This window comes from Physeter macrocephalus, chromosome 8, assembly GCF_002837175.3.
Source record: "Physeter macrocephalus isolate SW-GA chromosome 8, ASM283717v5, whole genome shotgun sequence".
Lineage (NCBI taxonomy): Eukaryota > Metazoa > Chordata > Mammalia > Artiodactyla > Physeteridae > Physeter > Physeter macrocephalus.
In genome coordinates this window covers 87,140,443-87,167,408 of record NC_041221.1, presented here as the reverse complement: position 1 = coordinate 87,167,408, position 26,966 = coordinate 87,140,443, and the positions used below count along the sequence as shown (strand labels likewise).

Genomic DNA, 26,966 nt, shown 5'->3' with positions numbered 1-26,966 from the left:
GAACCCGGTTCCTCTGCATCGGCAGGCGGACGCGCAACCACTGCGCCACCAGGGAAGCCCTAAAAAGGTTCTTAAGGAGTGACCTATTAAAATGTCTCACTGATAAAAAAAAAAGGTAATATATTTTCTTTTCCTTAGATTAAATGTTCTGCTGTCCTACAGATAATGTATGGACTTAGCAAATTTGCTGCAAATAACTAGTGCGTGAATAATCAAAAAATTACATAATTTTGGAAGGAAATTAAAAGTTATTAATTTATATTCACATTTGACACTAGCTAAAGAATTCTTGGATATGACTACTACTAAATTATATTAAATGTCTTATAATTTTAAATATTACAAAGTCAGACACTTTTATATAATTTTGATTCTGATATATTACATTATCAAGATTTCAACTCTCCTTGCCAAAAGTAAAACTAAAAACTTCTCACAACTTACCTGTTATAATATCGGCCTCCCATCATAAACTGATTGTTTGGTGTTGGACATATTTTAAATCGCTGAATATTTTCATTGGTCCGAAAATAAAGTGAATAGTCACCAGGAGTATTATCTGATGGCCTCACAAGAAAACTGCAGACTTGACCAACTATAAAAATTAAGCTGTTAGTTTTATTCCCTAATTATCAAATTAAAAAAGAAAAAGCGTTAAGTAGTATAATTACAAAATACATTCAAAAGTCAAAAACATATATAAAATTTTCACCAGGAACTTTTGTTTTGGTTTTTTTTTTTTTTTTTTTTTTTTTTTTTGGCCGCACTGCATGGCTTGCAGGATTTAGTTCCCGGACCAGGGACTGAACCTAGGCCAGAGCAATGAAAGCGCCGAGTCCTAACCACTGGACCACCAGAGAATTCCTGAAACTTGTTTAAAATAAAGATAATTTTAAGGATATTTCTTTTTGTATTTTCTGGTTTATGAGTCACAACCACCCATGATGTTGCTTGTCTTTATTACATAAAAATACAGGGCAGAAATGTGCAACACTGAATTCTGGTTAATAAGTCTACACCTGTCATAAGAATACTCTAACCAGAGATGGGGTTACTGGCTAAAACTACTATATTCTGTTTGCAAAAGAAAAGTCTAAAAAAGTTAAAGTGAATTTTACTTAAGAATACTCTGTACTTAAGTAATGCTTCTGATTAAACATTAAAAAGTCATAACTATAATAAAATAGTACCAAAAGCTTACAAAAGTAGATTCAAAACAACTGAAATATTTGTGTACCTAATCAAAATCAATACACATGCACTATATTTCATTTAATAGGCACGATCTTGAAAAGTCATACAGAAGCAAATTATCATGTATTAATTATTTTCATATTAATTTCAGAGAAGTCTTTTTGTCATCTGCAATTGGTAGTGACTTTTACCACTAAGATGCTTTTTTACCTTTTCTCTGTTTAAGTCCTAATGACAGAAAAGATCAGAACTTGATTGCTTTTAGGAAAGCACAATGAACACTTAGAATATCAGACGTCATTTTATGTAAATTACTAATAGTTCCAATCATCTATCCAAGGCACTTACTACCAAGTAATTTCATGTTCAATACAAAGAATAGGAATTACTGCAAAACTGTGCATGCAAGTGCTTATGTGTATTTTTCCTGGGAGAAAATCACCAGACTCTTAAAAGAGCACATGACCGAAAGAAAATAAAAACTAACGTAAGGAAATTGGGATTACTGCAGAACTGTGCATGCAAGTGCTTATGTGTATTTTTCCTGGGAGAAAATCACCAGACTCTTAAAAGAGCACATGACCGAAAGAAAATAAAAACTAACGTAAGGAAATTAAGTTTAGCTCTTTTTCAATTTACATGTCTAAAACAAGAGTGAGTGCTTCAGGTATTTGGTGGTGCAAGTTCAAAATCATAAATGTATATTCAAAATTCAGTAAATTCACTAAAATAAATATTTTGGTCCCACTTTGAAAGCAGGTAGCATGTCATTTTGGTTGAGCATTTGGTCTCTGTTACTACCATGTGGAATTACCATGTTCTTTAATGAATTTTTAACCTATATCCCCACAATAAAATTGAATACTTCCTAAAACTGCCATAAATCTTTCAGAAGAGCCAACTATTAATTACATTAAAGGCAATGCCTTATGGCTTGAACAGTAACTCAGATAAGATCTTTAAATGATCAGTGGTTTATTCATCATATACATTGAACTCTGGTCGTTTTTAAAGAACTAAGACTTCTAAATTACAGATTACTGCTTAAACTTGTCTCAAGTCCTTCTAAAGCATGGTTTCCTGAAGGGATATTTGGTAACTAAATTAATTCAGTCTTAAATTTTAGTTAGGATAAGTGATAATGGAATAGTTTTTGTTTTAAATAATAAACCCACAGTACAATTCAATTTTTATTTTGCGTATCTCTGTAACCACACAGTTTTAGGAAATGTTACAATCAACATATTTTAAATAAGGCCCAATTTTATAATTCTACAAGTGTACAAAGATACATGCAAGAACATTTGCTGCACCTGAACAGCAAGAAATGAAAACAACATGATATTCCTCTATAAGAGACTGATAATAAATTATGGTATTTATACAATGGAAAGCTTATGGTCATTAAAAAGAATAATGAAAATTTATATATGCAGATACTGAATAATTTCCCAAAATACATCTTAACATGAAAAAAGTGTGTTGTATGTTCCTGTGAGAGTGTGTGGAGGGGGGTATGTGTAGGGGGTGTAAGTAGGGGTGAGGAAGAAAGACACAGACATGAAACTTCTAGAAACACAGGAAAAAACACTCATCTGGCACTGCTTCTAAGGAAGAATACAGGGGCCTGGTGCAGAAGGAAAACACACTGCACTGAATTTTATACTGCATGTTTTCAACTAAAAAACACCCAAAACCAAGAATACCAATTTCTCTGTACATAAATATCAAATGAATGCTAAAAGCAAAATACATGATAAATGGTTGGTTCACTTGTTTATTCTTTTTAAATACGAACATTAGAAAAGGAAAGTGAATATATAAATACCTGTCATTAGTAAATTATAAGCTTCTTGTTTGGAAATTTTCCCATGGAACCATCTTGAAAAGAGAATAAATTAAATATGTAAATCAAAAGTCTTTTTTGCTCTTATACCATCAAAACTAAACAACTAACATAATAAGTTTAATTCAAGCTGACATAATGAAATAAATGCAATGCAATTGATCAAATGACCTCATTCCTTTTACATTTGTTACTATACTTTGTAAACATGCCTAAGTTCAACAAAATATAGAAAAATTAGGGACTATCTAGTATGAACTACAATTTCCATATTAATTACCAATACAAAAACAGCAATGATTTTAATTCTGATAATGACAAATTGTTAAGCTTACATCATAGCTAGCATTCTTTTTTCTTTTTATTAGAAGGGGGTAGTGGTAGAGGTAGAGCCCACCAGAACTGCCCAGAAAAAAAATTAGTGGATTAATTTTTCTCATACTTCTCTCAAAGTGAATTTCCCTATAAGTTCTCTCTTCAAATCAACATGGTTGATTCATACTTTACTGAAAGCCAGAAAATAAGACTGAATGATGAGAAAGAATAGATACCAACATCAAGAACTGAAAGAAAAGAATGACTTAGTACTACTAATTCTATTTGAGCTAATGGTCTATCGTATCAGATTGCTAGAATATTTTATATTCTGCATACTTAAAATAAGCCTTTAGAAATTATTATAAAAGTCATTATAGTCAAAAATCTACTGCATATAATAACTAAAGTATTTAAATAATTTACCTTAAAATAAAATGATACATCTGGTTTAAAAAATTAGTTACTAGTAATTAAATTACTTAAAATATCTCATCTGAAGGACTGTTATCTATCTTGTTGATTAAGACATGCTATATGTTAATACCAAGCTGACAACTCCAGATTACCTCTCTACACTTTGCCATATATTCTTAGGGTCTATAATTATTTTTAATCGTGGCTTAAAGAACAAGTTGGATACAAGACTAAAATATATAAATGCCCTAACATCCAATGTTACAGGTTTAGAGGCTGTTCATACTGTTTTAAATTATCCATATTATTATTGGTCAGAGTATAAAATATAACTGAATTTTTACCTCTTCACATGAATAAAATGTTAAACTTTTACTTTCTCTCTTTAACTTTATTCCAACCCTTAACTCACTAATTCAGATTTCCTGAGGCTCCCAATGCTAATTATGAATAATTTGAAACAAGTATACAATAACTGGAGCAGTCCAGGCTGCCTTAAAAGGCAGTAAAGTTCCATACTGCATTCAAATACAGCTGAAATGACCATTTACTACAAATGCTAAAACAGCATTTCTATATTCTAGTGGATAGTTGATTAGATGACCTCGAAGGCCCATCCTATATTTCTCTATAGCTAGAATAAAGGAGAAAAAAGGGAATTTAAAAGGGGGAGGGAGCAAAAAATAGCATTTAGAGAACAAATTGGCAATACTGTTCTCTGAAAGGATTGGATCTGAGTTTCCTCGTTCAGGCATTTATTACACATGTAAAATGAGTATATTTCAAGCACATGGTTTGTACCAATAATAGAAAAATGAGACTGTGACCTTAGGAAGTCCCCATTCTAGTAAGAAAAAGGAACATAAATACTGTATAACTATAAAAAGAATGTAGAAAATATAACAAAGCGCAGTGATAGGTACATGCTGAGGGCATTTTTAGAATAACAGAGAAGGGCACCAATTCTGTGGGGTGTATAAGGGGGAAGATAACACGAGACTTCTTGGGAAGGGTGATAAATGGGTTAAGTCTCTAAGTAAGACTAGGCATTAACCAAACACAACGGAGGGGAATTCTGGCCCAGGAAGTAGCTTGAGCGAAGGAGAAAAACAGCATTTGAAGATCTACGAGCTGGAGAGTAGAATATAAAACTAGAAATGACAAGAGATAGGGCTTATAAAGGACACAAGACCTGGATCAGATCTTTTCAGACTCTGCTAAGGTAAAGAGAATCAGGCAAGAATTTTAAGTGAGAATACACTCAGACACATGTTTTAGGTAGATTATTCTAGCTGTTAGAAGAAAGGATTTGAGGAGACTGAAGTGTCAAGCAAGACCAACTTAGAGGTTATTGCTACATCAAAGTCCTGGTACGAGATGAAAAGGGCCTGAACTAGAATATGGTTGCTTAAGACTGAGAAGAAGGCACACATTCAAGACATATTTTAGAAGATAAAAATAGCAGGACTTGGTACTTGTGTCATGGAAATATAGAGCTGAAAGGAACACAGCTAAAGTTATACCATCTATTTAGTCTCAAAAGGCACTCGGGGATGTTACTGAGGATGCTTCACTGCCAGTCAACACCTTAAGAAATTAGGGGGAGCTGAAAAATACATAAAATAAACCAACAGTGCAAATTTAGCTTATGCTAAATACCAAATGAGTAGCAAACTATAAAGTTCAGAATATGGAATGATCACAAATGTATTAAATTTTAAAAAAAGATTTCCCAGTGAAACGGATTTATACTTTATGTTATAAGAAAACTAGATATAGCTTTAAATGTTTATTGGTATTTGACCTCTCTTTTTTTTCTTTTCTTTTTAAAAAGAATTTATGGTATTATTTTAAATAGGGATAAAAATATAGATTTCTTGCTTCTCTTGAAAATCAGGAGGCTTTCATAACACTAGACTCACACACTTTCACACATCAGACCGGTCACCTCACTGCCAGCAAACATTGTCTAGTTTTTGACTTCCTGCAGTCTTCTGTGATACAAACAGTGAATGTTAGTTTCCATTTACTACCACACTTGCAGTTTTATTTTCTTACAGTAGTGAAACAGTTCCATGTACCTTGATCGCTATCAAAGCGGGAAAATAAGAAAGATCAAGATTATTGTAATTTGAGAAAAATGGGAATATATACACCTGACCCAGTTCATTTGCTTACATTATCTGTATGCCTCCTCCAAACATTAATTAGAATTTGCCACTCCTCACATAGGTAGTGAGAAGACTTCAAACTAGTACAATCAACAAAGTACAGTCTCACTGATGAAGCCTACTTTGCAGCTACACAGAGCAATAAGGAAAATGAACTCAGAAAATCTCATATGTTCCACTTAAGAAAGGGTGGGAACTAAATTAGATGACTGAAAGTGGAGTATTCAGTTTGTTTTCATGTTCTAATGGTTAGAATTCAGAATAAGCAAACACTTGAGAGGCAAGCCTTAAATTCCATCCATAATTGCCGACAGGAAGGTAAGAAAAACTATTCCACTGAAAACATATTAGATGAACAGTTTATTAAAATAATATGAGTAAAACAGAATTTGGATTAAGAGTTAAGCCCTATAGATACGGGGAGGGGGAAGGGTAAACTGGGACGAAGTGAGAGAGTAGCATTGACATATACACACTACCAAATGTAAAATAGATAGCTAATGGGAAGCAGCTGCATACCACAGGGAGATCAGCTCAGGTGTTTTGTGACCACCTAGAGGGATGGGATAGGGAGGGTGGGAGGGAGACACAAGAGGGAGGGGATATGGGGATATATGTATACATATAGCTGATACACTTTGTTATACAGCAGAAACTAACACACCATTGTAAAGCAATTATACTCCATAAAGATGTTAAAAAAAATTTTTTTTAAGAGTTAAGCCCTTTATAAGAAAACATATATACAAATAAATATCAAGAGGGATGAGAAGGACACTAAAAAAGATCTTCAAGGACATTAATAAAATTAGAGCAAAGCTGAAACACCATGTGGAGTGATCTCCCATAAAAGTAACTAATAACTTCTGGAATATAAGAGAAGAATGTAGCAAATAGTAGAAATATAAGATAAGAATGTGGCAAGTAGTAGGTGTAGTAATACCTGGTCTTTGAATTAGCCCTTATAAGATACTTAAAATCAGCCTGAAAAAATTATGAAAAGAAAGTCCTTGCAGAATCTTATTAATATGGTAAAGAACCATAATTTGGGGGAAAAGCTCTCTGACTTTAAAAAAACAAAAACTGAACCATAAAGTACATAAAAGGTAATGGCAACAAAAACAAGAAACACTATGAATAAATCAATAAGAAAACAAAAAAAATGTGAGGAATTATGACATTCATAATGTTATTAATGTACTGTTTATCTAAAAGTCTTTAGTTTGGTGATATAAGAGTTATACGTAGGTATAAGCCACCTTCATTATCACTAGGTCCTTAAGAAAATAGTTAGAAATCAACTCTTGAGCCAAATAAAAAGAAATTTTTAAGTCAGCTCAAGAAGTATCAATTTTCTTTTAAAATATTTTTAGATCAAAGTTTTCCAATTAGTAAGTTTACAATATATTTTTTTCCATTTTAATAGTTAACACAGGCTTACATTTTGCCTTCATGTGGATCTTCTTCCCGACCCTAAAGGGAAAGACATTAGGACAGTTTTTATGTAATTATTAATATATTTTTATTAAAATTAATAAAATCTTATCTTCAAACATATCTACACCCTGCCCTTCATATTTATTTATGTATATACAAGAAAAGGTGTTTCTATTCATGAAAGGTCTTTCCAAAACTCTCCCCCTTAGTCCTCTTCTCTCTTTGTTGTGATTACTCTAATCCAGGCCCTTCTCCTCTCTTTTCTTAAACTATTACCAACAGCCAACTAGTATAATTACCTCTGTGCCCCATCCCACCCCACCACTCCAATCTAGATTCATCAGTTTCAACTGCAACTTTGCCCTGCATTCAGAAACACCAAACCAAACAAAAATAAATTTTAAAAACCAGACCTTTAGTACCTCTCTACTGCCCACAAACTCCTCAGTTTACAACCAGAATCCTTTACCATATGACTCAAGTCTACACTTCCTGTCTCATACTACCATTTCTCTTTGGTTATCTATACCATGGTCACTCATAAACTACCTCTTTGCTAGTCTACATTTTCCCACCACTGTAGCTTGCTCTTTTTTACTTAGAATGTCCTTTCCACTCCCTACTTCCTACCTGTTAGTTAAAACCTAAACGATCTAGGCAGGATCTATCTCAAACACTACCTCCTCAGTAAGACACTGAGTCCCTAAAACATAAACATGAACTTTTACTCTGAATAGAAAAGACATCCTTCTTTTTTCATCTTTTGAAATTTACCCTACTCTATTTGATATTGCCATTATTTAAGATATACTAGGTGATATTCATTCCATTATCGTGGCTATAAGCATCTTAAGACCTGAGCCATTTTTTGTTAACACTGATTACCACAACCACTAGCACAACGCTTGGCACATAATTTTCACTGAATATCTGTTGAACTGTAGTCCTAGTACCCAGCACAGTACCTGGCATCGAGTTTCCATTGAATAACAAAGGAAAGAGTAGAAAAATGAACTAAGTACACATGGATTTACTTCCCTAAATTTGGTCCTCACTCAAATATCAAATATCTAACCAAATTAAAATCAAACACTTGCTACATGCCTTCTATATTACAAAATGCTAAAAACAAATTACATAAAAACAAAATGCATTATCGTTGCCCAAAAGGAGTTAATCTCTAAATAAGAGGTTTGCAGAATAAATTAATTTTAAATGTAATGGGATATAACGTTAACAAGGTGATATGGAAACACACGAGGAAACAATTTAGCCTAAGAAAGGGTGTGAAAAAAGGGGCAACATCTGAGCCAAAGTGATAGATGAATCAAATTTTGCAAAGCAGTTTAGCAGGGCAGGAGTGTCAAGGAAGAGGGAAAAGAATAGGCATAGAGACATCCATTCATTCAACAAACATTTACTGAATGCCTGCTAATGCCAGACATTATTCTAGGCAACAGGGACACACTGAATCAGAGACAAAAATCCTCACAGAGCTTACATTCTGGAATTAAGACATAATATAGTACAAATGTGCTTGGAGAACAGTAATGAAAATTAGAATTTCAGGGTGGGAAATTCCTTAAATCCATCCAGCAATCAAATGTCTGAAATCTAGACAATCTCCAAATGGCTCTCCAATCTACAAGGATTCACTGGGTCCCAATGAAGACCATTATGAAAAATTATTCTAAATATTGAAGTAAAAACTGTTTATAATTCTAACTTGGAACCATTCCACTACTAATTCAAAGTATGACCATATTCATTTTTAACAGCCACATCACATTGTTCACTCACACTGAGTTGTTAACTTGTTCTACTTTTTTTTTCTTTCCTTGTATGTTAGGTCATGTCTCCTTATCTTAAACTGGGCTTTTTTTCCCCTGTATTCAATGGATAATTTTCACTCATCCTTATTAAAATTTACCTTGTTAAATTTGACCCAGAGTTCCAAGAGCTTGAGAGAAAAGTTCAACTACACTTCAATTCCTTTAAATAATCAGAATAATGGGGGTAGGGGGGTTACAGCAGAAAGAAAATCCAACATACTACTAAGAAACTTTGTAGTAAAACTAACGTAGATGTTAAGATTCTTCAGTTTGAACACTTCCTGTCCATACAGAATAAATATCACTCTTGCTGTAGAATACAGAATTCTAATCTAGGAATTAGTTCTAATCCCAGTTCTTCCACTAAGTAACTATATGACTATGAGTATGGAACGTGTCATACCATTTCCTCAACTCCTCCCACTTTTCCTCAGTATGTTTTACTGCTACATATCAAGATCTGGCTGCCAGAATAGGCAGACAAGAGAATTAATAGCAAAGAAAAATATTCTCCACTGCCGTCCTCCTGGAACAATAATCAGAGCACAGGTTTCAGCATATTACCAGGTTCAAGGCATAATTTAAAAACAGTCACTCTGGGGGTTGTAAAAAATAAGACAACCATTCCATCCTGCTGGACAAATCCGAAAGAGAAGAGTGAATTCCAAAACTATAATACAATGTTTAATTGTTTCAGTGATAATACTGTATCTGAAATGCATATGCTGCTTGAACGCTGATCTGTATCTAAAAATGCACAAACACGATTATTTATAGTGTCTAAGACTACTGATAATGTATTTTGTGATAACATTGAAAACAAGGGAAATATTAAAAATATAGAACCATGTGATAATATATGTGTAATATAACTCCATTTTTCCAAGGTTACTAGAAAGTTATACATATATTTGGGAGATAGAGTTTGAAAGCAAACGTGCAACCATTTGAGATTCCATGATCAGTTGGACATAACATCATTTATGAGGAAGACCAAGAAGACAAAAAGGGATACAAATAAACATACCATGTTAATACATTTTTAATTCTTAGAAATTCATGAAAACATTCTGAAAATTGGCAACTACAGATTAAAACATGCTAGCTTGGTTGTGCTCTTTACAAATAAACAGCATTTACCAACAGTAAATACGTTTTAATGAAAAATTACTTGTACTTATGAATTGAGGTTTTTCATAAAAGAAATATATCCATAGCTAATTTCCCTGATTATGGACAAGTTCCAAAATTTAAAAAGTACTTAGAATTCTGAGAAGGAGAAGAAAAGAACAAAACTTACCACCTCTTCTACTAGGTCTTCAACAATAAGACCTTGTTCATCTGTTCTTAGATTTGTAACCCACATCCATCCATCTTCTAACTCGTTATGAACAATGAACATATCTCCTTTTAAGAAACTGAAAATAGCAATTATGAAGTTATTAAAATTAAATAAAATTTTTAAACATGAAAATTTAAGTGATTATGTACCACCTCACAGAGATAATATGATACTGGAAAAAAAGTTGTTGATGTATGTCATCGATATAAAACCATCAGTTATTCCTTGAACTTTTCCTTTTAGGCTTGAACAAATGCCTTTGAGTGCTTAAGGTTTTAAGATTGACTGGATGCTACCATTGACCCTGTATCTATATCCCTATCTGTAATATATATGTATATTTTAAATAAATTTTCCTTTAAGTCTTAATATTCACAAACCAAAGTTATAGTAGGTAAATCTCTTCTCATACCTTTGAAAACTTTGTTTTTCTCTAAAATATCTGAAGCTTCACTGTTACTTGGACCAGTTCAAGAATAAAAACTTGTACACGAGGCTTCAGATGCACTCTTTTTGAATAAGCACAGAATACTGCATTCTACACCTCGATTCTACAACCCTTAACAATGACCAGTATTTCACTAGCTGAAAGGGGGCAGACATTACCACTTAGCCAAGTATAAATTGTTCCTTTCCGGAACCAACCACCTAAATAAATACGTTAAAATAGAAGTCAAAGAGAAATGAGAAATGACAAGTTTCATTTTTGGTCAAAAGCAGTCCTAAGAGATTTTTTTTTTAATTTTGACTTGTTTCTTTTTTTTTTTTTTTTTTTTTTTTTTTGTGGTATGCGGGCTTTCCTCTGCTGTGGCCTCTCCCGTTGCGGAGCACAGGCTCCGGACGCGCAGGCTCAGCGGCCATGGCTCACGGGCCCAGCCGCTCCGCGGCATGTGGGATCCTCCCAGACCGGGGCGCAAACCCGGTTCCCCTGCATCGGCAGGCGGACGCGCAACCACTGCGCCACCAGGGAAGCCCTGACTTGTTTCTATACTACAAACTTTTTATGATGCAAAAAACAAAAACATGAAAAATAAAAAGCTTACTGGCAGAAACATCATAATCCTAAGATTCATTATGCATGATTTTGCATTTTTCCTCAAAACAGGTTAAAGTGCTTTATTAAATCTCATTAATCTTCAGATGTTTTTACTTAAAAAACAAACAAAAAAAAACACTTCTCAGGTATATATAAATTTTAAAAGACTCATAACTTCATACATATTTCTGTCATTCTAATGCTTGTTTAAATTTTCATCTTCCTAGATCAGAAGTACTCAATTTTTGGAAGGTCTCTCAGGACCCCTTTACAGTTTTAAAAATTGATACCCTAACAGGCTTTCATTTATTCATTTACATGGATTATATCTATTGATAATTACCATATTAGAATTTAAAACATAAATGTTTAAAAATATTTATTAATTCCTTTTAAAATAATAATATACCCTATTAACATGGTAACATAAAAAATGAAAAATAATTATAATCTTTACAAGTTTAATAAGAATATTATTGCCTTGCATTTTTGCAAATCTCATGTCTGGCTTAACTGAAAACTGCTGGATTCTCATATCCATTTCTTTATTCAATCTGTTGCTATATGGTTTTTTTGCTTAAAGTATATGAGGAAAATCTGGCTTTATACAAATATGTAGTTGTGAAAGGGATGAGTATTTTAATAGCCTTTCAGATAATTATAGATATTCTATTACATTAACCCCAAAACTTGACTAGTTGTACTTTCTTGGAGGTTGGTTGTAATGTGGAATCTAAAACTATGTATCAATGAACTTTCTGTACCATTCCAAAAACCTCTATTGGTCTATTTTGCACTGTGAATGGATCTTTTACCCAGCCATAATTTTGTAACATCATGCATTGATCATTTAGAAAATACTGGTTCACTGAGCTATGCAGATCATCCAGATATAAACACATTATACAGTATCAAAACATCACATTCTTCAATATCAGCACCAATCTCATCAGAAAAGTCATTAAGTATCTAGGAAGCTGTCAAACTCCTGATGGCAAATATAGGGTTTCCAAAATACTAACTTTTCCTCGAAAGCTCAAATTGTCATTGGCAACAAATACTGCCAGTTATTTCCCTTGAAGTAACATATTCACTCTGTTCTTAAAAACAAAAGTCAAATATTCAAGTCTGAATAACCATAATTTGCCTGTCAGTCATTCTCCTAAGTGAAAATGATGTGCACAAAAAAAAAAAGCAGCTAGTTCAGCTCTCAAAGCACCTCTTTTCCTCAAGACATTGAACTGTGGTACACGGTAGAGGTGCTTTATGAGTATGTCCCATTTCATCACAAAGATATTAAAAAGATGTGTAGCCATAGGTTGAGATTTATAAAACAAATATTTTTTATTGTCTCACCAAGAACATTCGTAAGCGAAACTGGCTTTTTTTGTTTAACTGCAAGCATGGGGCAGTGAAAAACGATGTACATTTGTTACCACTGCCTTGATTTGTTCTAAGACACCAGCAGTTTTACTATCCATGGCTTCTGAACCACAATGTAAATGTCACAGTGAAAAAGGCAAATTATGTCTTAGTATTATTATGAAAATAGTTTTGATCTTATGAATCTTCTGAATGGATCTCAAGGATCCCCAGGGTTACATGGATCACACTTTGAGAGCTGCTGTCCTAGATGATCCCACTGGGAATTTACAAATTATCCAAAATTCCTGAATTTGCAGTTCAGTGCTGTTTTTCTTTCCCTTCTCTTTCTTTCACTGGCTTTTCCAGCTTAGATCACAAATAAAGGTGTGCCAATAAGAACTAAATGAAAAGTTATTTTGAGGATAATCATATAAAAATGGAATGCCTACTTGGAGATTTCAGATAGTTGAATCTTTGTTTTTTAAAATACCGTATTTCCAGAAATTTTTAGTACCTCCCAAAAGTTATCACTACATTTTAAATGCTGCTGTTGATTTCAGTGAGAAGCTGTAAACTCAGAATCAGTAATTATTCAAAGTAGCCTTAACATTTTACCAGTAATAAACAAATTTTCTATCAGAAAGCTAAACAACTTATAGAAAGATACAGATAATTTGATAATTATCAAATTATATAATAAATCAAATTCTATAGAAATAAAAACAAATTATATATAAGAACTCTCCTTACTTTGTCAGAGATAGTCTAATAAAAGGTAAGTTATTTCTCCTGTCATCTTCACTGTGGCCTCTCTGATCCAAATTCACACTCTGAACAGGTAAGCCAACACAGGGGGACAGGAACAATGGACTTAATATTAAGGGCATGCTTTGCTGGATGCTATTTCCTCAATTTCCAAAACCTTCCTAGTCCCAAGAGCAACAAATTTTCAGTCTTTCAAATGCCTGTTTCAAATGCCTATAAATGAGATTATATTATAAAATACCTTATTTCATCAGTGTCTGGTACTTTTGTGTAAGGGAGAATGGCTCGAACACGCCTTCTATCTTCTACTGGCTAGAAACCATAAAAAAATTGATTTACAAAAGATAACCTTTCTATGTCAAAGTCAAATTGGGTATGTCCACACAAAGTTAAAGCCAGTAAAACTCCACATTATAAATTCTGTAGGATCATTCAAACTATTTTTTACTGAGGCTGTAAATACCCAAACCCTGGAAATGCTCATCTTGTTTTGTTGTTGTTTGTACAGAAATTCTTTGAACAGTATGAGTTATCATTTAATTTTAAATACACTACACAACATATAAAGTAACCTTTCTCCAATGATGCAGAAGACATTTCAGAATTTTGCAGCAACTTCAGCATTAGCACTATGATATCAGTAATTACTCCTCACTCATTCAGAAATATTTGTTAGGGTATCACCATACAGTACGATAAAAAAAATCTAGTAACTTAAATACAAAGTAACAGAAAAATTACTCTTTCTTTTTTTTAAAGAAGTTGCCAGTTATGCTCTGACACTACAGCCAGAATTAAATCTTGAATTATATTATAATAAACAACACGAGAAACTGAACAAGAGCTAACCCCATTAGTAAGGTGAAATAATAAAGTTTTGAAAGATATTTTACTTGCCTCTGGCGGTGCAACTGGATAAAGCAATTTTTCTCCTTTAAGCAAACAGGAAACATGACTGTAATAACCTATTAGGTCTGACAGAGAAGAAAAACGTCTTCCACCAATGTAGTAATCCCCACACATAGCAATAATCCTATTTGTACAGGAAAAAAAATACAGTAAAACAAAAACCTTTATAACCAATTTTTAAGACCAAGTTCCATAGAAATTATAAACCTATAATTTTCATACTTTTCCTTTATCTGCATCCTTATATTAAAATACCACTTATTAATACCTTCACCGTATGCAAATTACGTGAGTTTATTTCTTTTGAAAAGATACATGTATGCATTTGATATGAAATACATATCTGACTTATAAACCTCAATTACATAATTCATTAAAATATTTATAAATCCATCCTCAGATAACTCTTCTTACTTTCCATATTTAAGACAAAATAGCAGTTTTAATTAGTTTTCTTTGGCTAAAAGTAGTTTACAGATCTCTTGAAATATTTACAGAGTATAATAATAATTTCACATTTTACACGTGGTATGACAGTACTCAACGTCTATTTTAAAATCTGAAAATTAAGGGTATACAAACATTTTATCAGTTAACTTTACAGGCACTAGATGATTTTTTTTCAATGGCTCCCATAAAAATGAAATCAAAGACAATAATATATGTAAATATATTGATACAGACTTTGATATCTGTACTTGAAAATCTAGATGCCTGTTTAATTGAAATGAATGTCTGCAAAAAGTTTCAGAACAGTGAAGCTAAAATGAATTAAACTGCACTCTTAAAATACTGTTTGTATTTTCTGTTACTCTGTGGTCTGAAAGTATACATTTCCTTTGTTTCTGCTTTACCACTCAAAGTTTCTTTGTAATTCTTTATACTTTAAAAGTGATAACGATACTTATGATTAGCACAAAAAAGTCCAATAATACTGTTTTAAAAAAAAAGTAAGCATTCAATAGTATCTACTCTAAATCACTTATTAAATCATTTAATTGAAAACACATTTCTTTCTCCATTATTTAAATGTCACTAAAGCAGGTATATTTATGAATACTACAGCAAAATAGCTACAGTATGTAGCCTCATAATAGGAATAAAGACTTACCTAAAATGGTTGACAACATTTGTCTGGCTAAGAAATGAAAGTACAAAGGACCCTGGCCTCCGATCACTCTCTCTTATAAGGTAACTGCCGGACTTCCCTGCCTGCCTGAGGCGTTCTTCTGCTATAGTTCTATCAAGTTTTCCATGATACCACCTAAGAAAAAAGGTTAAGAGATTAGAATAAAAATAGCAACCATAAAATTACTATTGGCAGTTGAAAAACATACTACTACAGATTTTACATACCTACATGTAACTTAAGACATTTACATTTTACTCTGAACCAGTCATTCCAATTTTAACTCAATTGTTTTTAATTTCTCAGTCTCTCAAAAATAATTCATTTACTCAGTTTTTAATCTGTTCGATAAGCTCAGGCCTAATCACGTCACATATTCACCTCTTCTATTTCTGCCCATCTCTCTTACCTCCAGGACTGTCTACCTGTTCAAGATACAAACACTTATTACAATCTAATGCCTACCTAGAAAAATAAGAGTAAGATGGACAAATGGAAACAAATGGTTCATTTACTACCTCTCTATATACTGAGGAACCAAGACTTGATATAACAAGGCACATGGTACCTGGGAGAAAATAAAACTTTATTCCATTTTAATGTTTGTGCCCTAAAATAGGAAAACAGAATGACACTGTCTAAAGGCTGCTATTCTAACTTCCTATTTCAATATGAAGCTGATTATTCTCTTTTGTCTTAAGATGATCCACTCCATAACCACACATTTGAACTCTTCAAATTTATTTAACAAACGTGGGAAATACTGGGTTGGCCAAAAAGTTCGTTTGGTTTCCCCATAACATCTTTTTTTTTTTTTTTTTTTTTTTTTGTGGTATGCGGGCCTTCCTCTGTTGTGGCCTCTCCCGTTGCGGAGCACAGGCTCCGGACGCGCAGGCTCAGCGGCCATGGCCCACGGGCCCAGCCGCTCCGCGGCATGTGGGATCCTCCCAGACCGGGGCGCGAACCCGGTTCCCCTGCATCGGCAGGCGGACATGCAACCACTGCGCCACCAGGGAGGCCCCTCCCCATAACATCTTACAGAAAAACCCAAACGAATTTTTGGCCAAACCAATAAATAATACCTTCGTCCCTTTAACTTTCCTGCTCTCAATTTAACTATCTTCTATCTGCCATACTACTAGATGATTTGCTTAAATGACTGGCTATACCATGACTACAACTCTAGCATTATCCATACTACCAATCTATGACTATAAAAGCCACATGGATTGATATAAACAGAAGCACACTTAGAAACAGACTGGAATTTTCATATGGTCATGGCAACAAATCTACAAAGTAATTGTTATGAAATATTTTTGCACTTTCCTTTGGTACTTGTCTAACTTGAAACATTCAGAGGAAAACAATAAACATTCATATTACATTGATATACCTAATATCTAACCATAAGTTGACAGTCAAGACTATAATAGAACTATGACTATTTTTGTAAACTTGCTGTAATGAAAGCTTACATTGACTCCTTAGTTTATTTTTTTTTAAAAACTTAGAACTTCCCCAAAGAATTATTGTTTATTTTCTTCTAAAAACCAACCCATTTATTTGACAGATTGTGTATAAGACAGAAATAAAATAAATGATGAAAAACAATCATGAAACTTCATTATAACTCAATAGGAAAAACATAATTGTAAACCATTAGTATTAGGGGAAGAAAGGAAAGAACAATAAACATTGCATTCCTCTAAAATTCTAGTCTTAGTTCAACCACTGTCTTTGAGGCTACTGACAAGCAAATTTAGCTTTTAAGAGCTGTTTTTTTTTTAAATTCTAATAGGAAAAGCTTGGACAAATGATCATTAAAAGTTCCTTGAAGAGCTAAAATTTAATGATAGATGATCAGGACAATATTTTGAAATTCTAGGCTAGAAGTTTATTTAACTGTGCAAATATATGGGACAACCTTGGAATGTGAACCTGGTATATTCCTTATTACCTAAAGTAGTGGAGCTAACCCACAGAGCAGATTTACACATTGAACAAAGACAAAATTAAGGATAATTTTAAACAAAGTACCTATTTTTGTATACTTGATACTTGTTAAATTTCTGGTGTGTTTTAAGCACAATGTCAAGATTAAAAGTTTTTTAATCTCATTCATCTTGGGAACTCACCATAAGACGATACACAAAGGTGCATGAGGCATTACACAATAACTAATTTATAATAAATACCTGACTAAAGACTTTTATATATTTGTGATTTTCAGTTTTTACATCTATGTATTTTCTATAAGATTCTGACATTAAAACAGGTATTCAGTTCAAGACAGAGACATAAATCTTCATAAACAATTTTGTTTCCTGATTATTAGTAATTTTTTATGCCTTTTATGCCAAAAACTCTTACGTTTTGAACACATTAGGTAAAACATGTCAATTGTTGATTATGACTATAAACTGAAATTAAATTATCCAATAATAGGCTTATGAGCACATATGTAGTTGAGTGTGATCCTCAAAACATTCCATTGTTACAAGTCTCCAACTGTTCTAGGAAAAAAATTGAATGGTCTTAATCAAAACTTAGAATTTCTTGAATTATCTTTATTGTTCACTTCAAATTATCAAGGTGAATCATACTAACAAGAATATTTTAAATATATCTGCACAGATAGGATGGCTGCACTGATACCTCCTAAACGTCTTCAGATGAGATTAAGCTGACTGGTGAGACTAGGACTTATCAGAAACCTCCATAATTATGGTCAAGTCTCTATACTTTGTACCTCATTACTATCACTTGTAAAAAAGAAAAAAGGGAAAATAATATCCATCTCAACCTCAGAACACATTAAATATTTGTCCTAAACTCCTTCAAAGAAAAACAAAACTGAAAAAGCACTATATAGGCTGTATAGTATAATGGTTAAGAGTAAAGACTCCAGAGTCACTGCTTCTGTTTGAATCCTAGCTCTGCCACTTGGCTGTACAAATATGGGCAAATATCTTAGCCTGAGTTTCCTCATCTAAAAAAGGCACATAATAACTGTACCTGCTTCATAGAAGGTTGCATGATATTATAAATGAACTAATACATACAAAATTATATACCTATAAATTATATACAATATATGTAGACTATGGGGGTAATTCAGTTTCATCAATGAAAATATCAAATTTTATACTGTTGCATAATGCATGATTAATTTGTAGATCAACTAAGCCTCTGTTATCTTCCTACCTTCCAGTCCTGTTTACACTGCATCTAATTTTGGGAAGAGAACAGGAGAAACCAATCTTCATTTCTGCTAAAACATTGATTTTAAGAGGAAGTTTCTTTTTCCAAAGCGTCTTTTTTGAACAGTAACAGATCATACATATTAATCGACGTTGGAAGCGCCAAAGTATTCATAAACTAGAAATTCTTCCACTTCTTCTGGCAATTCTAGAAGGAAACCCTCAAATAGCCCCACTCTTTCCCCAATGTGGATATATTCTTTGGAGGAATGGCAAGAACAATATGCATTTGAGATACTGTGACTGAAATTTGCCTAAATTAATACTTTAATAATAAAATATCTAATGTTCTCCTATTTAAAAGTAAACTATCCCTCTCTCTTGTTCTCTCTCTCTTTCAAGGAAGACTGGGAAAAGAAACAGCAGGAAATTTAAGAAGTAAATACATTTTTCTCAGCTAGTTTTGCAATTTTTGGTTGAGAAATCTTACAGACAGATATGGAGTCTCTTGATTTCATTTTCTTAGACACTACACAATCAGTTTATGTAAAATAAAACATCCAAGATGAAACTACGTATTAAATAAGTCAACAAGAAAACAGACAAGTTGGACAAGCAACAGGAATCATTTAACTTTTAAATTTGGAATCACATGAATGTTTTTATAAACATGTTGTACATTGGTGCAGTATATTTAAGGGGCCTTGGGAGGGCCTTTGTGTTTTTTTGTCTCTCCTAATCAGGTAGAATAATATAGAAATCTATACACTGAGAAAACAACCTGGTGTGAATATAGAGAGACACAACTCAAACTACACAATTATTTAAAACTAACGTGACAATACTAAATGGAAACTGTCTACTACAGTAGAAAACAATTAAAATAGCACTACCATCAACAAGCCTCCTTTGTCTAAAAAGGAAACTAAATTGAAGTTCCCAGCAGATCACTTTTACTTTCCACTATGCTCTTCTTCCTAGTTATGTCACTGACAGCCACCAAAGCTCTCAGAGAGAAACCTAAGGGCAGAAATCTAATTGCCAAAAAATCTCTTGTCACCTGAATTACCTGGAACTCTGTGTGCCTGATCATACCATGAACTTCTAAAGTTTTTCTGTAACTCTCAAAGATGTTAATCATATTTTCTCACACATGCTGTCCTTTCTGAAATTAAATTGGTTATTTCAGTCTGGTTAAGACATATACTAAAAACATTTGCTAAAACTACTATAAATCTCCTAAAACCTCCATATTTCTTTTTAACTAACATAGTTCCCACAGTCATACAGTCTGAGCTGGTGATCAAGGAAAAAAAAAAAAAAGTGAAGGCAAAGTAAAGAAAATATACCTTATAGTAAATGATTTTATTGTCTTTTTTTTTCCCCACATCATTATGCAGACAGACTAAAATTTGGTCACTAGTAAATTCACCTGAACAACCACTAGACTAAGCATAAGAGGTGTAGTACCCCTTAGACCAACTACATTACTTAAGAAATATTCATGTGTATGTTTGACATCTTGAGTATATTTGTGTGTTCAGGCAAATAAGAAGTATGTGTGTATGTCTGTGTGTGTTTGTCTATGCATTTAGTTACATACCTCAGATCAAATTAGCTCAAGAAAAGAACAAAAATTCTATTTCCTTTTGCCACAGGTAACATATTTACAGGGTCCAAAGGAGGTTTAAGTTCTGTGGGAGTATTTTTTTAAAGAAACAGCACTGTTACATGTCCATCCACCCAAAAATTCAGTTTACTGAAAGACTAATATACTAAAGGTGGGACCAACAACACAATGCTTATGCAATCAAAAGTTTATATTGGACTTCCCTGGTGGTCCAGTGGTTAAGACTTTGCCTTCCAATGCAGGGGTGCCGGTTCAATCCTTGGTAGGGGAGCTAAGATCCCAGATGCCTCACAGGCGAAAAACCAAAACATAAAACAAAAGCAATATTGTAACAAATTCAATAAAGACTTTAAAAAGTTTATAACTGAAGTACACCTGACCAAGATAGTCTCATTCTCACTAACCTTAACTCCCATCACCCCAGAAAACAGATAATGAAGAGTAGAAAGAGCCACACCCTCTCCAAAAAATGTTGTAAACTAATCAAACATATTTATTTAAAAACACACACAAAAAAAAGGAAAAGCACAATACTTACTAGCCAGAGTTCATCTAACATCAGTTACATGATGTTAGTTCAACTAACATCAGCTCCTACCTCACAGACTCTATCCCTTATATCAGTGAAATTTCATTTCTCAAAAAAACTACCAATTCTTACAGTTGACCTTTTCTTAGCACTTCAACAATTACAGGGTCATATCAGTAACTAAGTACATGAAAAGAGGGCAACGAAATGACTTGTGACCATCTGGTCCAATGAATGCATTACTGCAACATTGTTGTAAACTATCTTGAAGGGTAGTTTTTCTACTTAAAGAGAAACACTGTGTGATTTTTTTGTTTTGCTTTGTTTAATTTCACAATGTTCAATCTAAAACTTTGGAGGGTATGGTGATTCAGTGGCTACCTACTCCAACTATAACATTTCTTAACCTGTATTTTAAGATATACCTTTAAAACATTGAATCTGAAGTTTAAAAGCAAACTTTAATCGGCATGGCCTTTTATTTAGTCCATCTCCAACAAACTATGTGTCAAGCATTGGGCTACATGGTAGAAAAACAAGTTAATACCACAGAACTCCGCGACATAGAAGTTTATGGTCTCATGGAGAACACAGACAAATCAGGCAACTGCAATCTGATACAGCAAGTACTAGAACGCGGGGGCATATGGAAAACTTCAGTCTTCGCATTTTAGTATACACTTCCTGAAAAAACTGATGGCTAAACGGAAACCTTCAAGACAAGTAGCAACTAATTCAGAGAAAGCAAGGGACTGAGAAGGTGATAAAGATGTCACTGGCAGAGGGAAAAAGTAAAGACAAGCAAAGGCCAAAAAAAGTTCATATACAGATATGGGAATATGAGAATACTTTAAACTTTCAAAATGTACTTTGCAAGCCTAATTCTTATCAGATAATATGGAAAGAATATAACCTTCTGAATTAGACTAGATTTATAACCTTACTTGCTGAATTTCTTTCAGTACCTCAAAGAGAAATGTATCTCAAAGAACATTTTAAAAGTTCAAAATATTCTCAGATCTATCCACTCATTTGCTCCCAGCAATAACCCAAGGGGGGGGGAACAGGCATTAGAACACAGCACTCAAAGTTCTCCACCGTTAAGTCCATTATTCTCTCCTATGTCCCCTATATCCCAAACAAATTACATTTATTCATTCAACAAATATTTTTTAAGCATCTGCTATGTTTAGGCACTGTTTTAGACATAGGTTTTCTCCCTATGCTTTCTCAAAATGTTTTTCCTATGTAACATTTTTTTAAATAAGGTGAAAAGATTATGCAATTTAGCCAAAAGTCATCCTAAAATTAAGGTATTTTCTATGGTTTTTTTTTCCTCTCAGAAATTTCTATTCCTCTATTCTCACTCATAGAAATATCAGTATCTCTTCAGCTCAAATTATAACTTCTCTATGAGGATAATTCCCAAATTGTTCTCCCTAAAGCTGGCTTTCCTCCTAAGCTTCAGGCCTAAGTTACCAAGTACCTGCTAAGAAGCTTCACCTTAAGATGACTATAGCCAAATCTAAAATATCAGCAACTATCCTTACAAACACATACACATGCGTGCGCGCGCGCGCACACACACACACACCCCTCTTCCTCTTTACTCCTCTATCCTGTTAATGGCACCAGCATCTTTCCTAGTGTTTAGACTCAAAACTTCAAAAGCAACACTGATTCCTTCCTATCTCTCTACCCATAACACTACTGCCAACTCACATATTGCATCTCCAACCTCACCAATTACTCTCGTTCAGGCCATCTTTTTCTCTATTTCAACCTGTCCTACAACTGTGCAAAGATTATACTCCAATAAAGATGTTAAAAAAAAACAACTTCCCCATCATTCTTTCGCACATCCCTTCTCTTCTTTCTCTCCTGCTTCTCATCTTGACTTATGTCACACATCAATCCACTCACCCAAGCTATTAGGTAAAACTATATACTGCTGTGTTTTTTAAGGTCAAAAAAACAATTACATATGGTTCAACCTAGTGGAAACCTCTCATCAGTACCTCTGACTTATTCCTCTATTCTGTTTACCTCATATCCAATTAGTCAAAAAGCCTTAACAATTCAAATTCTCAATACCCTTTTATCTATCTAGTCTTTTCCCTTCCCACTGTCAACATCCTTCCTCACCATGTCCTGTAGTAATTCCTGCATTAGGTCTTCTAGCTTCACTGCTCTTCTATTTCCTTGTACATCTGTAATAATACCTCCCCAAACAGCTATGCTTGAAACCATATCTCAAAAACTGAAATGGTCCCATTGCTTATAGAATAAAATCCAAACTTTTGACATGACATTCATTAATTCTTATGACTTTTCCAGTCTTCACAGGACTACTTGCCACTTCCTAAACACATCAAGCACATACTTTGAAGCCTCTATCCCTTTGATCATGCTATTCTTTTCATTTGAAATGCCCTTATTGCCTACCTACGGAAATCCATGTCATTCTTCAATGCCTACCTCACGTGCTATCTCCTTGAACCTCTGGGCATAATTAATCTTCTTCTATCATACTCCCAGCTTATTTCTTATACTCTTTTTTGATATTTTATCTTACTGTAATATAGTTAGTCATTTTCACATCTATTTTTTCCATTAGATTGAAAAGTACTTGAGGACACTGGGCACGTTAAGTCATCTTCACATTCTCTACTCTAGCCCTTGGCACAATGCTTTCAGCATGGTAGGCATTGACAGGTGGGAGGCCAAGAAAAACAAATTTGTCAAAAATTCCTGCCTACGCTGAAATTCTCTAGTCATAATCCCTTACTGGAATCCACACGGAGAATGCCTTGCATTCTCCCATTCAAGCTATCTCCTCAAGCTGCACTGTCCTCCCACCTGCACTCTAGAGATCTTTTATCACTCTTCCCTCCAGGGGACACCGTGACTCCAGGCTAAGCCCAAATGCCACCCCCTCAAAGGAATCTTCCAAAGACCATTCGGCCCAAAGTGATGTTTCTAGTCTAAAAATCATCTACTATATGCCTTGTAGTCACATCTATTTTCTCAGTAGAAAAACTGAGTAGAAATATTAGTTCCCTCACCTGAATACCCCCAACCTCTCCTACTCTGAACTTTCACAATATTGGCAATTTATACAAACTGCTGACACTCAAAGACATTGATTTGGTTGTTGCCTATTCAGCACCCATCCCATTCAGGGAAAACACACTCACACCACCCTCTGGATACTCTTCCTCCCTCACTTCCGAGGAAGCTTTCATTTTCTTTGAAGAATGCAGCCTAGTCAAAATCGATCATTCCATAGTAAGCACCTGAAGCAAGCAGAGTTCTTCACGCTGAAACTGAGTCAGTCTTTTTCTGAAGGCAAAGGCTACAGGAAGCAAGGTCAAAGAAAGGGTTTTTGTTTATTTACTTGCTAGGTTTTCCACCACTTGGAAGACCCAGTCTATAATAAGAAAGAATGAAGGTGACAGGGCCAAACAGATAAAGAGATGGAACTAAAGATTCATGAGAACATTCAAATCCCTGTTGCACTTATCTCTGAGATCCCAGTTACAAGCCTACCCTTCCCTTAGTTTAGCTGTTCATCTCACCCATCTATTACCTCTAGACCAGTTTTTTGATCTCCAGATCCTTTCACATATTTAAAAAATTACTGGACCCCTAAGAAATGTGTTTCTGTAGGTAGTTTCTATCAATATTAAGAGAAATTAAAACTGAGTACATTCTAAATGTTTACTATTAATTTTAAATTAACACATAGTGGAGTTAATATTGTCAACATAGAAAACATATTTTTTATATAAGATAACTATAATTTCAAAAAAAACATTTAGTGAAGACAGTAGCCTTATTTTAAATTTTACATACTCTTTCATAGCTCACTTAATAGAAGACAGCTGGAATCTCATATCTGTTTCTGAATTCAATCAGTTGCTGGATATTGTTTTGGTTCATAGGTTACGAAAACTGCTACTCAATGAAGCTACTTAAAAGTTAAATAAAATGTACAATCTAACCACACCTATAAATGTTCCACTCTGCTATTAAAATCCATTGGTGTACCATTTATTCATGCATATTTTGTAGCATTATGCAATAGCCACCTGGCAATATTGGTTCACTGAGTTATGAAGATCTTCCAAGTGTTAACATGTTTTATTTTATAATATCAAAATATCACATTCTTTATATCACCACTACACAATAAGGTAGGCTTGGGTTGTCCAAACTGCCTATCTCCCCCTTGCCCAGCTCCTAGGAGATAACCTCGAAGCCCTTGAAATATCCTGCCCAGTAAGAGTGTCTTTGTTTACTGAGAACCTTGGGCCACGCCAGATCATTTATGCTAATATGATTTTATGGTGGGGGATTTCGTTCACCTCTGAAGTCAAACTGATGCAGTAACTAAGGTATGCCACAAGGGGGCGCCAGGCCCACATGACTACACCTTAATAAAAATTTTAAACCGCAAGGCTCAGGTGAGCTTTCCTGATTGGCAATACTTCACATGTGTTGTCCCACATTGTTACTGAGAGAATTAAGCACTGTCTGTGTGACTTCACTGGGAAAGGACAACTAGAAGCTTGCATCTATTCTCTCCTGGACTCTGCCCTATGCACTTTCTTTCTTAGCTGATTTTAATGTGTCCTTTGGCTATAATAAACTGTTACTGTGAGTGTTAACAGCTCTGCTGAGTTCTGTTTGTCCCTCTAGAAAATCACTGAATCTGAGGGTGGTTTTAGGAACCTCCAATAAGAGGCATCAATATAACATGGGTGTCACAACTCTTTTCAGGTAGTAAGTGTAACCTTGAAGAAAAAGGGGCACTGTCTTCAAAAAAGTGATCTGACCCTGGGTTTGGTGGGGTTTTCTTCAAGAAATAAAAAGCATCACATGTGTACATTATACATCCTTTCTAGCTAACCACAGATTTGTTCTAGAGTTCAGCATAAAAGTTCTAATTCTTGTTTTTTTAGTGAAGGGCCATGTCCGTTGCTAATTCTAGCTATTATAGTTGTACATGTGAAAAATATCTATATTGTAGTTTACGGATTGGTAGCATTTCAAATAAATGGTATATTTAAATACTGACCTGAAATTCTTTGAGATGCTTATCAATTGACATTTTTTCTCAGCTCAAGAGTCTGAATTATTTTTAATTATACCTTTTAATATTAGATTTATTCTTTTAAATATATTAGGAATTTAAATATAAGCATGCATTTTTATCTTGGAACAAGAAAAGAATTCCTCACAAATGATTTTTCTCTTTGGAAAAAATAAGCTGCAACAATATCTGTTAAACTATACATAGTCTGTAAATGAGCGCAGCTCATTGAAGCTTCATATACCTTCGTAAGGTATACGAAGCTTATAGGATGTAATATTTCATCCAACTAGTTCTTATATTTTGAAAAAATGTTAAATAGTTTAATAATGCCATAAGAAATATTTGCCCAGAAAAAATATCATCATCAGAAAAGACATTAAGTATTTAGGAAGCTCTCAAACTTACAGTTGCAGATAACAAGGTTTCCAAAATTCTAATTTTTACTTGAATGCTCAAATTTTGCTTGAAAGCTCCAAATACTGTCAGTTATTTCCCTTAGAGTAAGAGGCTCACTTTGTTCTTTTCCCAAAAAAGCTTCTGCCAAATACTCAAGTTTGACTAACCAAGGTTTTTCTGTCAATCATTTTTTATAGTAAAATAGTGTGCCATTAAAAGGGGCCAGTTCAGCTCTCAGCTCAAATAATCACAACTGCTTTTCAAGACAAAGTACTCAGGGATGCAGCATTATGTGAATTTTCCATTTAATCACACTAAACATTAAAAAGACATGCTCAAGAATTGCAACTTA

At 33.8% G+C, this 26,966-nt stretch overlaps 1 protein-coding gene across 2 annotated transcripts in view; it reads right to left on the bottom strand.

The window, feature by feature from the left end:
- Positions 1-26,966, bottom strand: part of RASA1 (RAS p21 protein activator 1) — a 105,473-nt gene that overhangs the window by 40,494 nt on the left and 38,013 nt on the right. For both annotated transcript variants that reach the window (XM_055086650.1, XM_055086651.1), the window contains exons 2-8: positions 15,741-15,893; positions 14,614-14,753; positions 13,962-14,028; positions 10,513-10,630; positions 7,385-7,416; positions 3,023-3,075; positions 445-595 (exon numbers count right to left, since the gene is read on the bottom strand). In XM_055086650.1, coding sequence (XP_054942625.1) covers positions 445-595; positions 3,023-3,075; positions 7,385-7,416; positions 10,513-10,630; positions 13,962-14,028; positions 14,614-14,753; positions 15,741-15,893 — 714 coding nt within the window. The remainder of the gene's footprint in view (positions 1-444; positions 596-3,022; positions 3,076-7,384; positions 7,417-10,512; positions 10,631-13,961; positions 14,029-14,613; positions 14,754-15,740; positions 15,894-26,966) is intronic.